This window comes from Schistocerca americana, chromosome 11, assembly GCF_021461395.2.
Source record: "Schistocerca americana isolate TAMUIC-IGC-003095 chromosome 11, iqSchAmer2.1, whole genome shotgun sequence".
NCBI lineage: Eukaryota > Metazoa > Arthropoda > Insecta > Orthoptera > Acrididae > Schistocerca > Schistocerca americana.
This window is the reverse complement of record NC_060129.1, coordinates 42,485,354-42,503,453: the sequence shown is the minus strand read 5'-3', so window position 1 is coordinate 42,503,453 and position 18,100 is coordinate 42,485,354. Positions and strand designations below refer to the sequence as shown.

At 40.2% G+C, this 18,100-nt stretch overlaps 1 protein-coding gene across 1 annotated transcript in view; it reads left to right on the top strand.

The window, feature by feature from the left end:
- LOC124553867 (secernin-2) overlaps nt 1-18,100 on the top strand; it is a 119,747-nt gene that overhangs the window by 47,951 nt on the left and 53,696 nt on the right. The window contains exon 4 of the mRNA XM_047127868.1: nt 14,495-14,694. Coding sequence (XP_046983824.1) covers nt 14,495-14,694 — 200 coding nt within the window. The remainder of the gene's footprint in view (nt 1-14,494; nt 14,695-18,100) is intronic.

Here is an 18,100-nt window from a genome sequence, read left to right as displayed (position 1 = left end):
CAAAATGGAATGAAGGAAGAAGAGCTAAATTCTTGCAAACAATGAAAAACTGGTGGGCAAATAAAAAGAACAAGAAGAACGGAAAATGAATCGTCTTTACTTAGTGTCTTCCACTGTGTGTTTAGCAACTAATAATAATAATAATAGTAATAATAATAAACGTTTCCCATTAGTTTGGCAATCCACCCGGCACACATCAGCTAACAACCTTTTTCTACGATGCAGTGTTGTGCATTTGCTACATTTGCCACCGGCTTGTATCTAGTGTGGGCTGCCATGTGGAGTACGAGAAGTCCCACATCCTCTGTATTTGTTTCTAATTTAGATATTGGTAGCAATTGGAAAACCCCACTTGCTTCACCACATGGTGCAATGAAAATGTAACACTTTTTTTCCATACCATTTGTCGTTCTGTTCATTACAGCTTTGCGTCAATAGGCAGTGGAGGAAAGAAAAAGAAATCACACTAATGCTGTGAGTGATGCCAATTTGGATTGTGTGTTTCATATGTTTTGAATTATATACACACAATAATACTGAAATTGGATAGTTTACTTTATTGTAGAGTCATGTTGGTGTCAATAATAAATGGATAAACAGGGTGATTTCTCTCTTGAGAGAACTATAGATTTATGGGACAGAATTGGTGGCCATTGGAAATGTCAGTGCTGACAAGGAGTGTTTGTTTATTACTGTTCGGTACCAGAACACATGAATCTCGCACCAGGCTCGGTCAGTGTTCCCACTGCTTTATTTGATAAAATCCCAAAATAAAAATCACTGGCCAAGTTAATGCAACTCTCTCCAAAAGCTGTCCACCTGAGTGTGCGCATTTCTGTGGCATCGCTCGAGGTGTATGTCAGAATTATTACACTCGTATAAGTGTGTACACTGTTTTTGCTTGCAGAACTAATAGAGGGGGGGATAGTAAAAGAGAAGGGCAGCTCACTCTGTTCCCAGAGTGACAAAGACACTCCCATCTCGTATAAAATATATAAATACAAAAATAAAATATGCCAACTATTTGGTGCTGCACGAGCATTATCTGTGCTTGCAACCACACTGTGCTACATTATAATATCCCACTTATGACATCTTTACATGTACAAGGGTGGTTTGAAAAGTTCTCAGAATGGAATAGAAAACAAAGTACTTAGATCACTGAAACTTTTGTTATTTTTAAATGTAGTCTCCACATAGATTAATGCACTTGGCCCAACACTGTTCCAATGCCTTGATCCCATCTCAAAGATGAGTTTCCTCCAGGCCTGCAAAATAGTTGTCAACTCTGGCTATCAGTTATTCGTTTGAAGTGAATCTTCATGGACCGAGAAAAATTTTCTGTTTTGGGAATAGATAAGAGTCCGACGGAGCCATATCAGGTGAGTAAGGCTGGTGTGGCAACAATTCATACCTTAGTTCGTGCAATTTTGCCACGGTGACAGCATGTGTGTGCGGGTGTGCATTGTCTTGAGGGAAGGTGACTTTCTTCCTTGCTAAACCTGGCCTTTTTTCGCATATCTTTTGTTGCAATCTGTCCAGGAGGTTAGCATAGTATTCTCCAGTAATTGTCTGCCCAGTGGGGAGATAATGTACAAACAGAATCCCCTGCGCATCCCAGAACACTGATGCCGTGACCTTTCCTGCTGAAGGAATTGTCTTTTCTCTCTTTGGTGGTGGAGAATCGGCATGTTCCCACTGCTTTGACTGTTGTTTTGTTTCTGGGGTATAGTTGTGCACCCAAGTTTCATATGTGGTCACAAACTGATGGAAAAAATCTTGTTCCTTTCTCCTAAAATGGGCCAAACATTGTTCCGATATGTCCATTATCGTGCGATTTTGTTCCAATGTCGAGAGTGGTGGCGCCCGTTTTGCAGATAATTTTTTCATTTCTGATTTTTCAGTTAAAATGTGATATTCCCTTTAGATGACAACTGGCAAGCATGAGCAATTTCACACAGTTTCAATCGGCGATTCTGTGACTATGTTGTGCACGTTTGCAATGATTTCTGGAGTAGTCGCACATATTGCCGACTACTGCACGGATCATCTTCTAAGCTCTCCGGACCAAATTTAAATTCATTTGTCCACTTGGCAACAGTTGAATATGAAGGAGCAGAGTCCCCCAGTGTATTCTGGAAATTGGCACGAATGTCCTTTGCTTTCAGACCTTTCTTTACGAAGTACTTACTGCTTGAATATCTCTCTCTCTCTCTCTCTCTCTCTCTCTCTCTCTCTCTCTCTCTCTCTCTCTCTCTCTCTCTTCCCAACCGGCCCCCCCCTCCCACCCCCATCTTCGCAAATCACTACACAGGAACAACAAGAGAGCCATGTTACCGCCACAGCTCTCTTCCAAGAGCACTGACGTGACACGTGTCTACAGACAACAGTCCAATGTATATCACATGAACAGTTTGTTGCACTAGCACTGACTGCTCGTGGTGATTCAGAGAACTTTTCAAACCACCTTTGTATAATTCGAAGTCTCCTACTCATTTCTGTGTTTGAGGTAATCTATGGAAGTATTGTAGAGACTTTAATACAGTTTTTTCTAATAGATAGGCTTAACTAACTGGAAGGTTTGTGTGTATATTTTATGCAAATTGGCTGAACTATGTCAAATTACAGTCCCCAGACTCTGAAAACAATACCTTTGCTACCTAGCGGTGATCGGCCAGAAGTCGTCCGACTATCGCATGAGGCCACACTGACATTAGAATGACATGATATATGTTGTTCACCCTGACGACAGTGAATGCTTTCACTCGAGACTGTTACTCCACATTGTTAAGTTTTCATCTTGCATGCCTACACACAGTGCAAGGTATGACTTAATGATATCTTCCGAGGAGCTTGCGAAGCAGTGAGTCTACCAGAATATGATTTTCATTGACAAAGTATGCTATCTGAAGCTGCCGTATGCTTTAAGCTAAATCGCTCAGTTATTTGCTATTGTTTTCTGCAATTACTGGCCCGACTCTTCTAAGGCAAAATCGTCACAGAAGCATGGACAAAGAAATACTGCGTCATACATGAAGACAACTGTCTTCGGACTGTACAGATTATGACCAAATTGTGTTTGATGAGACTTTACTTGAACTGAATAAAAATGTTGAATCTCCAGCAGGTAAATCTGTAACACCCAAACTGCAGCACCCGCGACGAAGCATCCAAATTAGGTGAAACTTGTGTCATGCATTTGCAACAATGAGAGATGCACACCATCAACATTTCAGTGAAGGTGCACATCACAGCCGGCAATAGCATCACCTGCGAGCACTGTGTAAAAGGGCAACAGATGGTCTTTGGATGTACTGGAATTGTTCTTTTGTGTGGTTATGTTACAGAAGCAGCTTCAGTATCCCTCGTAGAAGACATTGAGTGCCATTAGAGTACGTTTTGTATTTCAATCAAGAAAGAATAGATTCCTGCATGGATTGCGGATTATCCTTCAGAGAAATCAGTGATCGTCTCGGACAGAACCGAGCTACTGTGATGCAGGTCTGTAATCTCTGGATGCAAGAAGGAACAAGAGACTGACAGGACCAGTTGCACCCATCTTGTTGCACCGCTACAGCTCGTGATGGGCATACCAAATGTGGAAGTATGAAACTGGAATTTGGTTGCAATAATTACATGTCTGTTGTTTGAAAATCATAAACAATATTTTATTTAAAATAATATCCATTGCTATTTATACATTTCTCCCGCCTCTCCGGCAGGCTATGAATGCCACGCCAAATAAACAGGTCGTCTTTTGAAGTGAACCAGTCAGCGAGCCATTTTCGTACATTTTCATACGAATTGTAGCATTGTTCAGTGAGAGTGTGTCCTAGTGATGCAAATAGATGATAATCAGAAGGAGCCAAGTCTGGTGAATAAGCCACATGCCCTAGTATTTCCCAACTGAACGCCTCAGTCATTCCCCTGACCTGTTTTGCTGTGTGTGGTGGGGCATTATCGTGGAACAATATGACTTTGTGTTGCCTTTTTCCATATTCGGGTCATCTTTTGTGTAATGTTAGATTTAAATGAATCGTTTGCTGTCAGTAGCAATCAGTGTTAATGGTTTCACTAGGTTTTAGCAGCTCATAATAAATGACACACTTCTGAACCCACCAAACAGGGCATTGTTTTCTTTCCAAAGCGATTTCGTCTTGCAGTGGATGTTAATGGTTTGCCTGGATTCACCCAAGATTTACGACGGTTAGGATTCTAAAAATCTGTCCATTTTTCATCATCTGTCACTATTTGATGGAGAAATGACTTTATTATGTATCTGGCGAGCAGCATTTCACAAGTGGTCTTTCAATTTGCATGCTGTCTTCCATTCATTTCACACGGATCCCATTTTCCCACTTTCTGCACCTCTCCCAGAGAAACAGCTTTCTGTGTCACAGTCAATTGTTCTGTGAGCTCGTGTTGAGTTTGAGTGCCATCTTCATCCAATAAGGCCTGAAATTCATTGTCTTCAAACTTTTTCGGTGGTTCCCTGCGCTTGTCGTTTCTCGTGTCAAATTCATCACTTTGATTTTTTTGAACTGCTCGAAACACTGTTTTCCCGAGAGCACGTTCACTGAAAGCATCGACAATCGTTCAATGCAATTCTACAACAGTTTTCTTAAAATGACAACGGAAAACCAATGCTGCCTGCAAATCATAGTTTGTAGGTACAAAACTAGACATATTTACGGTTTTGAAATAGATACCGATGTATGGAGCGGGCACTGCAGATCAGGTCTGACGGCCCCTACACTGAGGGCTAACAGCATCTATAGGGAAATTCCAGTTTCATACTTCCACACCTGGTACTGTGTTCATGCAGTGATGGATCGCTCTTCCATATCACAAACCGTATCAAAACAAATTCAGTCTATTGCTCACCAAGCAGTGTCAGTGTGTACCGTTTGACGTCATTTGCTGCAGAGTGGACGGTCTGTGAAGCGTCCATTGCTGCGTTTACCACCGAGGTGACACCACAGGTGCTTGCACTGGCAGTAATGGACTTGGACTACCAAATGGAATGACATTATTTTTACCCACGAATCCCGATTCTCCCTGTGCCAGCCCATGGGTTGGATTAGTATCTGGAGACACTGGTGAGACACAATTGAGCTGTTGGCTTATGCATTAGTCCTGCAGCCTGTATTATAGTTTGGGTCGATATCGGATTCCACTCTCGCACCCCCTTAGTACGCATTGCCGGTTCACTGACCGGCCAGCATTACATGTCTGAAGTGAAGTGTCGGAGTCTGTAATCCTCCTGTACTTTCTTGGAGGCTAATATGCATTCACATGTGGCGTGCATTGTTAGAGACTTCTTCGTCACCCATTGGAGTGCTTGCTGCCTCAGCTGTTCTCCCGATCTCTTGCCTATCAAAAACATCTGGTTGATGACTGCGGAACAAATTGCCCAGGATACTGCACCTGCTGCTACACCTTATCAACTTTGGCAATATGAGGAAGCAGTGTGGACTGCTGTACCCCAACAGCACATTCATAGCCTTACAACATTACATGGCCGTATAGCATTACAGGTCGGGATTGATCTATGAGGTCTTGAATATCTTATTTGTATCTGTCAGTTGGTATAGAGAAATTGAGATTTGCAGGATTTCTTTATATAGTTTTGTGTGATTAAGTCCTGGTGCTATGCAAATCTGTCATTTAGTTACGTGTGATTTGCGATCTGTTATGTGTTACTTTCCAATAATCATATTTTTTTCTGATTACCGTTAAAATATAATGACGATAAATGTTGGAGATCATTTGGAATAATATTTTAATAACTATGTAGATGACGTGACATCAGTCGTTTACTCTTACAAGGGAACCTCCCCATCACACCCCCCCTCAGATTTAGTTATAGGTTGGCACAGTGGATAGGCCTTGAAAAACTGAAAACAGATCAATCGAGAAAACAGGAAGAAGTTTTGTGGAACTATGAAAAAAATTAGTAAAATATACAAACTGAGTAGTCCATGCGAAGATAGGCAACATCAAGGATAATGAGAGTCAAGGAGCTCTGTGGTCTCGTGGTTAGCGAGAGCAGCTATGGAACGAGAGGTCCTAGGTTCAAGTCTTCCCTCGCGTGAAAAGTTTAATTTTTTATTTTCAGTTTGTGACAAACTCTTATGTTTTCATCACTTTTTTGGGAGTGATTATCACATCCACAAGAAAACCTAAATCGGGCAAGGTAGAAGAATCTTTTTACCCATTCGCTAAGTGTACAAGTAAGGTGGGTCGACAACATATTCCTGTCATGTGACGCACATGCCGTCACCAGTGTCGTATAGAATATATCAGATGTGTTTTCCTGTGGAGCAATCGGTTGAACTATGACCTTGTGATCAAATGTTTTCAGTTCGCATTGGAGAGGCACGTCCTTTTGTCTACTAATCGCACGGTTTTGCGGTGCGGTTACAAAACACAGGCACTAAACTTATTACAGTGAACAGAGACGTCAATGAACGAATGGACAGATCATAACTTTCCGAAAATAAAGAATGTAAAATTTTCAATCGAGGGAAGACTTGAACCAAGGACCTCTCGTTCCGCAGCTACTCACACTAACCACGGGACCACGGCGCTCCTGTGCTCACATTCTCCTTGATGTTGCCTATCTTGCATATGGACTACTCAGTTTGTATATTTCACTAATTTTTTTCATAGTTCCACACAACTTCTTCCTGTTTTCTCAATTGATCTGTGTTCAGTTTTGCAAGGCCTATCCACTGTGCCAACTTATAATTAAATCTGAGGGGGGTGCGATGGGGAGGTTCCCTTGTTAGAAAGTCAAGAAAGGTGTGTTAATTGTGCAATTACGGATGGTCAGTGTCGGGATTAGTGATTACAACTTCAGAAATAATTGATTGGACAAAGTTCAATTGCACACAATTGTGTAGGGCGAATTATGACCTTGAAATTGGTTGTAGATGTATGCAGGTCAATTTCGTGACAGGCTAGTAAGCATCACAAGTGTGTCGCAGTATCAACACTGCTTTCGCGCCGCCGATGGTTTGCTTTAAACTCACGAAAATACAATTTACACGAATTCATAATTATCGCAAAAGGGTAGAATATTTGATGAGCCATTGTGGATGACATAAGTTTGGATAGAAAGATCATAATCCAATATAAATAAATAAATAAATAAATAAATTCAAAATCCAATATAAATACTGTTGATTGAAGTAGCCTAGCAACCCAAAAGCTCATACATCGTTATCAGCAGAAACAGTGTATTTTTTTTCATGCACACGTTTGCACTCTACATAAAGGTGTGGATGATTTGTGGGTACGAAATAAACATTTTAAAGCATTTGATTAAATAAAAAGGAAGAATATAAAGTAGTTTATTCATATATTTTGTTATTTCATGAACAGTGATATTTTCTTATAGTGGTGTAGAGCCTTACGTATTATTAATATTGTGACAGACTGATGCAAGTGCTCTCGTTAAAAGTAGAGTTTTGGACCTGATCAAGAGTAGCTGGTTCTTAAAGTCTCAAAGGTTAAGTGAAGAATAATATCACACTTAAATAACGCAGCATTGAAACACGCTATCTTTATACTATATTAAGCTAGGTATTCCAGAATCGGGTGATATTGTGGCCGTGTAGTTGTGTATTGTCGACTACATATAGGTAAACACTAGCATAAACATTTCTCATGCTGTGATGTCAACGAGGGAAAGAAGAAATGACGACGACGACATACACGTATACATATACACACGGTATACGTGTTGCCTTACAATACAACAACACAATGGTTTGCGCTAATGACCATAGCAGTTTTGCGCCCTAAAACAAAAAAAAAAAAAAAAAAAAAAAAAAAAAAAAAAAAAAAAAAAAAAAAAAAAAAAAAAAAAAAAAAAAAAAAAAAAACACAACGGACGTCATGGTATAGCCTCTTCAATTCAGTGGTGAGCCGTGTAGCAGTGGTTGTAGCCAGCAGTGGCAGCAACACTTCAGTACTGATTTCATCAACTTCCTCACTTCAACAGGACTGTATTTTCAATCACTTCATCTTTGTAAAACTTTGCCTGTTATACCTTCTGTCGTTCTTGGTGTTGTATTTTGGATGACCAGCAGGGTAAACACATCACCCACTACAGAGTGTTTGTGAGAAACAAAGTAAGATCATTCCTATATTTTACAGATAATTGTTGTTTGAATGCAGTGCAAAAAAAAAGAAAATCTGATTTTGTAATGTTGTCGGTCGAAAATTGACCCGGTCTGGAGGAATTGCAGGACATTTATAATTAATCTAACACCTGCAAAAGTCTCATCTGGTGGAAAAATTACACTCACTGTGTCATTTTCTGGCATTGCAGCCACACTTTTAAAAGGAGCCTAGCTGCTTATCCTACATTTAAATGTCTCTCTGAACTTTTACAGTGACAACTTCTACAGAATCTGTAATGTATCAGAGCAAATTAATACTGGTAAATTGATGCAAGATTTCACTTAAAATGTTTAGGATGAGTTTTGGATGTCCCATAAAATACACATTGAATTATCACATAGAACAGTGTGAGATTTGCGTTACTAGGACAACTATATTGGTGGCTGCACAAGTTTTTTCTCTGGAGACTTCCATCAAATCTTATCATTAATCATGAGATGGATAAGAGCAGATGAAGTCAAGGCAGCTTTGGAAAGATCATACCTGTGACCAAATACGATAAAATTGGAACTTAAAACTAGATATGAGACACTTATTTCTGGACAACATAATATGCTTTTGCTAATAATTTACTCAAAATGGGAAATCGCTATTTTCAAGCAAGAAATGGTGGTACCAAGTATTTCAGATGAATTTACAAAGCAGATATGGATATTCACAACATGTCAAGTAAGGCACTTGCGTGGGTTAAGGGAAAAGCTACACTGGTGTCCAAAATTAAGGCAACAAACCACTATTTCCCCGTCTTGTGTCGTCGCGATACAAACATACCAACTGTCAACAGATGTCATTACAATCATGCTCTGCACGGAACGTGGCATCCTGGTCAACGGACAATCACGCTACCGATGACATCAGGCCCCCCATCAAACAGGGTAGTATTTGTTGGGTACTCGCACATCCAGTCACTGTCAAAGACAGTGCAGTATGGCACAGAGCAGTGGAAAGCCATAGGAAGAATGGAAGCAAGACATTCGCAAACTGATGCGGCCCGATGGCTTAATGTGAATTGCTCTGTTGTTTCTGGGATGTGGTGACAGTTTGTAGAGATGGAAACTGTATGCCAAAGACCGGGACAGGGCTGACCACATGTGACATCACAAAGAGAAGACAATTATTTGGCTGTAAGGGCGCAACAGTACTACCTTAGTATTGCACGGCAACTGGTGTCTCACCTTTCAGCATCCACTGGACGTGTTGTACCGACGCAAATGGTGTACAGAAGACTTTGCCAGAGTGGCCTTTATTGTTGGAGACTTGCTGTATTTGTACCTCTGACCTGCCTTCACAGAAGGAGTTTCCAACATGTCACCTGCACGTTCGAACAGTAGGCCAATGTCTTCACACAGATGAATTCCGATCTTGTCTGAACTGTGATTCTCAATGGATTCACATCTGTAATGGACATGGAACACTATTTCAGGAACCAAAATTTGTGGAAGGAGACCGATATCGAGGCGGGTCCCTAATGGTGTGCACGGGGATTATGCTGACCACTCGAACAGCTCTTCGTGAAATTGTTCAGGTGAATCGGTAAGGTTTAACGGCTGTCAGGTATTGTGACGAGATCTTGGTACATTGTGTGTGGTTGTTGTGAGGTGCTTTGGACCCAGACTTTGTATGGATGGACAATAATGCTCGACCTCATAGAGCACGGGTGGTTGAAGTTTTCTTGGAAACGGAAGATATTGCATGCACAACTTGGCCTGCTCACTCTTCCAATTTGTATCCCATAGAGCACATCTGGGATGCACTGCAGAGATTAAAGAGACAGGTTTCATCACATCAGCATCCACCAACCATCCCCTTGCGAGCAGCTCTGCAGAAAGAGTGGGCATTATTGCCTCAACATGAGACTGATATCATTCACAGCACTTCCCGTCGTCAGCCCTGTGTTGCTACCAGAGGTGGTCACACCCCATACTGAGTACATTAATCAGTTGTTGGAATGTGTGTCCAAACCTGTTATGTTGGAAAAAAACAAAGAACATTTTTGTCTGCCGCTATGCATATTGCAGTAGCTTACGTTCTGTATTCTTTATATTGTTTTTACTATCATCTGTTAATACTGTTTTGTGCAAAAAAAGTGCAGCCTTGCAAAAATTTCCATTTGTTACTTTAATTTTGGACACCAGTGCATGTTGTCACCTGCTAATGACAAGCCAATAAAATAAATGACAAGGGTCTGTCTGAGCATGAGGCCCCAACACAAATATATTACTTTGATGATTCCATCTTAGAGAGGAAGCAGTGTGTTACTCCACTGAATTTTTAAATTCATTGATGCCATTAATACTAAAAGTAGGTGCACCTTTTGTTTTACTAAGAAAAGGTCATGCAGGTGTACTGAATATTATGTTTAATTGTAAATTCGCCTTGATTCTGTTTGGATGTGTGATAAATAACTGATGTTTAAAGTAAAACTCTAACACATTTTTCTTTTTAGAATTTCAACTTCAGTTTTGATGAGCATTAGGGAAACTTTTTTAGAACCTCGCGTACAGATCTTGTCCAGAATAGAATCTGATTAACACATTCTACTGACAAGCAGCAACTGGCACACACACTCTTGTGTTCAAGTACCCAGTTGTTTACATTTTGTAACAGGCAGTATTTTACAAGTATAGCTATAGACTGAAGTGACACAGTGGTCAACACACTGGACTTGCATTCAGGATGATGGTTAAAATCCCCATCCAGCCATCCAGGTTTAGTTTTCTCGTCATTTCCCTAAATCACTCCAGGCAAATGCTGGCTGGCACAGTTCCTTTGAAAAAGACACAGCCAATTTCCTTCCCCATCCTTTTCGAAACCTAAGCTGTTGACAGTATGTTAAACTCCAATCTTCCTTATTTACACCTACAAATTTTTAATGGCACAAAATCATGAAATGTATGATGTTTACATCAGAAAAATTTAAAATTTTACAATTGCAACAAATCTTAATGCTTTTTTTAATTTCAGATGCAAATATTGAATACGTTTTACTAACATTTGTTCATTTCATATCATAATTTGGTTGTGTTTACTGTAAAAAATTGCCACAAATTTTTTTAAAACAGGAAATAAAAGTTTTTTGTAACATCCAATTTTAATTCTTGTATTTTCAGCTGAACATTATCTGAATAGTAATAAACCACGTCATATTCGTACGTAAACAAACTGTGTAAATGGGTAAAAAATATAAACTTATATATTTGACAGTAAGTCTAGTGACACACTCCCCCATATTTCGCGATAATATAAAATGTGCTGCCCTTCTTTGAACTTTTTCGATGTATTCCGTCAGTCCTATCTGGTAACGATCCCACACCTCGCAGCAGTAATCTAAAAGAGGACGGACAAGCGTAGTGTAGGCAGTCTCCTTAGTAGATCTGTTACATTTTCTAAGTGTCCTGCAAATAAAATACAGTCTTTGGTTAGCCTTCCGCACAACATTTTCTGTGTGTTCCTTCCAATTTAAGTTGTTCGTAATTGTAGTTCCTAGATATTTAGTCGAATTTACGGCCCTTAGATTTGACTGATCGTGTAACCGAAGTCATGTGGGTGACCTCACACTTTTCGTTATTTGGGGTCAACTGCCAATTTTTGCACCATTCAGATATCTTTTCTAAATCATTTTGCAATTTGTTTTGATCCTCTGATGACTTTATTAGTTGATAAATGACAGCGTCATCTGCAAACGACCTAAGATGGCTGCTCAGATTGGCTCCCAAATCGTTTATATAGGTAATTGTTTTGTAGGTAATGTATTGAGCTCTTCATTATGGTCACTCCTGATGTGCTGCACTATAGCATATTGTATCTAACTGTTGCAGTTGTCAGTCCTAATGAAAGACAAGTGGAATGCTGTGCATGCATATATTGCCAAATGGGAGAGAATTGGACATTTGACATGCTGTACAGACTCGAGTTGTGGCAGCGGAAGCGTTTATGTGGACTAGTCCTCTCGCAGAGGCTCGGCAGGGATTGGGACAGAACAGTAATGAGTGCCCTTTGGTTGTACGTGAGATGCGCAGTATTGTCACGTGGCTGAGACAGTAGAATGCCAGTGGTAGAATTCTTAACTGGCAGTCACAAGGTCAGGGAACGTGGGTTCGAACACGTGGGAACCTGGAATGAACTGAACGTGTCAGTTGAATGTAGTACCAGGCACTTGCCAGGGCAACATGCACAAGTATTACAAATGTCGTGACATTTTCTGAGACACTTACTAGGTGATTTGAAGTTTCAACTGTACAAACTGCAAGTGATTTGAGAGTTAAGAAAAACTGGCAAGCAAAACACTCACCATTTGCGCTGATGCACTTGCAATGATTAACTGAGAACCATATTTCTCCAACTACTGTTGATGTCTAATCTTTGACATTTTTGTGACTGGATATGTTATTAAGTAAAATGCTGAATAACATTTGGTTTCAGCAGGGTGGTGCAAAAACTATCTCAAGTGCCAAAATGTGGCTGTACTTAAACGTTGCCTAACTGTGCAGTATCCCACTTTGGCGAGGCAAGGTGGCTGTCCTTTGTCTCTTTCCCCAGATTTAACACTCTGTATTACTTCCACAGGGATTGTGTAGGAAAGAATATTTGCCAGTGACTTGGAGACAGTTGACAAACTTAGACTACCATTTGTTGTGAAATAAGCACCATTCTGTAGGAAGTGCTAAAGTTTTATTAGGGAAGCCTTACGGTGATCGCTCCAGCAGTGCATCCGTGGAAATGGGGACATTTGGAGGAAGTTATTTTCAAATTGTAGTGAGGTCTGCAGATGTGTATTACATCCTGTTGGAATTACTAATTTATGAATTTGTATCACTTTGTAACTGTGTTAAATTACTGCTTGCATCCCAAGTCTTTATGTAACCCACCCATATACACAAATGTGTTAAAGTGTGCACTCCCGGACATTGGGATGCTTGCCATCCACGGATTGAATTTGCTGTGCACATGAAAAATGAAGGCAGAGTGCCAACCAGCTTCAGTGTGATTTGTAGGTGGTTTTTCACATCCACCGAGGTAAATACTGGGTTGATTCCCGTGTCCCACCTGACATACATAATGTGCAAATACTTCAACATTTGATTCACATTCACCTATACAGTTATACTAGAAGCAAAGTGGTCTGATGTAACCACCTGGTTATATGTTGAAATAATTAAATTATCCAAGTAGCTACAAGTTGACATTACAGGTAATCTTATCGGAACAAACTGAAGTACATCACTGAGAGTTAGCAGCATCGAATGTTAAATTGCAACTGGCATTTTGTGGAAATTTGCTTAACTTTGGGAGTTGAATTAACTGTTTCCTGTGTTTGTCATTAGCTGTCAGTAAGCCAACAGCTGATTTCATTCCACGTTTTGTTTATTATTCCAAATAAGTATGAAATCTTTATGAAAATCTTCAGTTACACATTGTATTGACTTCCATGATACATACAGTTCAAAGTTGCACAAAACTCATAATGAATCCACAGAAGACTGTCCAAACGCTTCACAAATACAACAGTCTCTGGATGGTTTGAGGGACACCACTCTTATTAAAGTAATAAAATTAACAGTTTTTACACATCGTTATTGAGGTGATTGCATAAAGAAAGTTGCAACTGAGAACTTTTATCAAAAGTTTGATACATCGTGTGATATTGAAAGAAAAATCTGGCATAATTTTTCCTAAGTTACATTTTTAACACAAAAATGATTGAGCTAGTATATTTAAGTAATGTCTTCACAATATTTATTAATTACATTGTAATTACTGTAAGATTTTCATTGGTAATGTTTTCAGTGACTGTGTTTGTTGTAGATTCTTATAAGTACAAGCTTTTTGTGGTGAAAATATTATTAGCCAATCCCAGAAACTACACTAAAGTAGATATGACGTTCATATTCAAGTGGAAATAGAAGTGAATCAGTTAGTAACTACTTATAGGATACATAAAGAAATCCGTGACGATACGATCACGTCAGTCGTTAGTCCCGGTATCAGTAATTTCATTGTGACGTATCCCATTCTGCCACTTTTTAAGGGATATGTGGATTCCTCCCTGGTCGGAGCTGACAGTGGCTTTAAAATGCCTTTGAGAGTGTCATCCACTTTGAAATAACAGCCTGTAGACAGGTACAGTTGGTTCTTTGTGAAATTGTAGATATTCTTTATATGTTGTGATCTGTCATTGACTGGATAAAGGTCACCAGCAAGGAAGGAAGGATTCACAGTATTTGTCGTCATACGAAGTCTGCAGACGTAACACTACTATCGGGTTCGAGCACTCGTTTAGAATAAATACGTCACTGTGTCGCAGGCTGGCCCTGGAGCGTGCGACGACGGCGGAGGAGGCGGTGGAGGTGGTGACGCGGCTGCTGGAGCGGCACGGGCAGGGCGGGCCCTGCTCGGACTCGGACCCCGGCTTCACCTACCACAACTCCTTCCTGCTGGCCGACCCCACGCAGGCCTGGGTGCTCGAGACCGCCGGCCGCCACTGGGCTGCCAAGAGGTTCACGTGTACGTCACGTCCCACACTCTCCGTTCCGTACGGGGTGCACCCGAACTCGGGCGACAGTCGGAGGTCGTTCGGAGATATTTTTGAGAGTATTACGGCACCGGTCGCACGTGGTTTCGGGTGCCTCGTAAAAGTGTAATCGCTTTCCGCATAATATTCTTGTCGGGTCTCTGGATGGATCGTACAGTCGCCTTGCCAGAATATTTCACAGCACACGTGTCCGGCACCTTCAGGTGACAACTCTGTTTGCCCGATTGATGTATAGTGTGAATGGCAGCCCTTTTGTAAGCTGCAGAAAACTGGGCCGGAGGTTTCTCACCGCCACCTCCCGACACTAATTGAAGGTACGGCACGGTAGTTGGCTACAGGTCTGATGAGAATATTGGGATTTATATGCCGGAGAAGTTTTGTAGTAACATAACTGCATACCGTTTTATTTCTTATGCTCATTTATTTTTGTTCCTGTCGTCATCCTATTGTGTACAGTTTCCAGCTGTCGTGCGGGTCTGCTCGGAGCACGAGCCTCTCTGTCGTCTTCCGTCTTCCCTCTGTCACTCCGTCTCCACCTCGATCGAGTCTTCTCCTTTCATTTACTCACGGCCCTTCACTTCTTTTGACCACCTCTCTGTTGGTCTTTTTCCCTTCCCTTTCATCTAATGTCTTCCTGGGTATCCTCTCCACCTCCATTGACTTTACCGAGGTAGCCTACGCGTGTGTTCTGTGCTTCTGGGAGAGCAGGACTGACAACAGTCGTAGGGATTGCCGGTCCTTTCTAGTGTCGTGGGAGACGCACTCGAATGGCACAGTGAACGAGAATTGGCCTGTTTGCTCACTCCAAAATAAGGAAGGGAAATAATGAGAAACACCCACATTAATGCAGAGCGAGAGTGCACCAAACATTCAGCAAACATTCTGCTTCCCGAGGCTAACAGTGCCGTAAACGAGGTAGAGTATGCACAGTGTGATTTAGCACTTTCGGAGGGGAAGTGGGAGTGTAAGCACGCGATCACTGCCTACTTTGTGGGGTTGTGCGGGTTGAGGATAGGTGTAGGGGAAGTGAGCCCAATCACTCGCACACAGCACAAGCAGTGCACTGGAACTGACAGTACATTCAAAATGCCTACCCAGCCTCAACCGGTATCTCATAATGTAAATTCGAGACACTCACTTATACAGCGTGTGTCATCAAGCCCATTTTCTCTGCTGTTTCAGCTACATTTGCAATTTCATTTTTTCTTTACATAGACAGAGGCAGCCCAATTGAGCGTTTGTTTACCGTTACAAGTAAAATGATTTTTAAAGTGGAATTTAATGTGCCCATTCGACAGAGTGGTCCCAGATTAGTCTAGTGCGATATTTGTTTTATCTGTATGTATTATCAGGGACAGTAACCCCAATGCTACCTTGGTCATGTGGTTAACATTTGAGCTCGATAATCAGTGGTTTGCTGGATAGAGTCCCGCTTATATTTTATTAAATTCATTTTTTTTTCAACAGTAGTAATATTATTTCATGCATATTACATTTGAAAGGTAATATGATGAAAAGACATGGATATTTGCATGAACTTGTATAGAATTTCCAGTATTATTTGGTTGTTTTCTAACTTTTATCATCACAACAATCATAATATTTATAATTATTGACAAGTAAACAACCAAACACACAATTCTTCTGAAAATTTATGCCTGTTGTGATTTTTGAAATTCCTTATACGTGCAGTCGGGTGAAGTACTGAGATCTGCTTTGCATCTGTGTACTTCAATCTGCAGACTCAGGCTTTGAGGATAAGTGACAGGCTCGGAAGGCCCAAGTCAAACATTGATAAATAAAGGTGTAAATAACTTTATTCGATAACACAGTGAGTTAAAATATGCCAGAATATGATGGTAATGTACGATTAACCGTCGGATGTGCTTTCGACATTACAAGTTGTAGGATGATATTATTTGTACATACACTGAAAACAAATTGAAAGAACACAGACTACATTGAATGAATGCAGTGTTGTCACATGCACAAGGAATCTTTACAGTTTCTGTGGAAAAACAAAGCTTGTTGACATTTTGAAAAATTTGTATTTCTTCCAACAATTTCTATGCAGACTATCCATAATGCAATGTTTTTGTAAATTTCAGTGCCAAAAATTGGTAGTGTTAGACTGAATATATTTTAATAGGCCCTTTATGAGAAACAATTTCTGATTCGTTGTCAATCAAATATGAACAAGTTTCAAGATTCTTGATAAAGTTTCTAACTTTACTATAGAGGTAAAGTTGCACAATACTTGTTGTAATACTAAAAATTAGTAAACAGTGAAAAACATTGGAAAGTTAATAAAAGTGCTTGGAAATACATATATGCATGCCCTACCATCAGATTACATTTCAAATTTAATATATACAAAATAATATCACTAGGATTGGAAGGAAAGAAAAGAAGAAGAAAGGAGAGAGGACAACTCGACTCAGTGTTCTGTTGATTACAGAGCTTGAATGTTGATCAAATGATGACCACTGTCAGCCTGTGCTCAGGGTTGCAAACCACTGGTACATCAATGACACACACAACTTCTCGTGTAGTTTTCTCAAAATTACCTGTGTAGTATGCCTTACTATGTATACGCTATGTTGTCCTAATGGACTTCTAAAAGTGTATGAAGTTTAAAGCAAATCAATGATCCGGACATCGTGGCCTCCCCCTGTCAGATTCATTTTTCCAGCAGTGTTAGCTGTTCATTAATGGTGATACACAGCGGTACAGACAGATTTACTTACGGGTAGTCAGACAGTATTCTTACCATGTGGATTCATAGAAAGTGACAGAAGAGCATCATTCTTTGTTGAGCTGTTCCCACAGTGACGGCAACCAAAATGGGAATACTGTTGCATCCGAGGTTCATTGCATTACTGTCTCTTGGCTTTGATTTTTAATATTACGTGCCTTCTCACTGTTCTGAATGTAGTTTCAAAGGAACAAAGGTAATTGGAGTAACGTACCAAATAAATCGTAATTACATAATTATTCTGTAACGAGTCACTAGACAGGTCCCTTACACTGAAATCCTCAGAAACTATCCCCAAACAACCTCTGAAAGTTTTTCGGAGTTCGGGTTCAACTTGTATAGAAGCTACACCATTTCATTAGGTTTGATAACTTTCTGACATAAGTTGTCTTAAGGATACAGGGTACTTTTACAGCTCAGTATTAAGTAAAAATCAACACCTATTTCTTAGAGGCACTGTTTATAATGTATGTTTTACAGATTCATTGTAATGCAGCACACTTTCTAAACATATTAGAAGTATTTTGAATATTTTTGAACCTGCTTAGGGTTATTAAAAAAATTTTTTTCAAAATGCTTCCTCAAATTGAAGTACCATTTAATACAGTATTGTACATTTGACG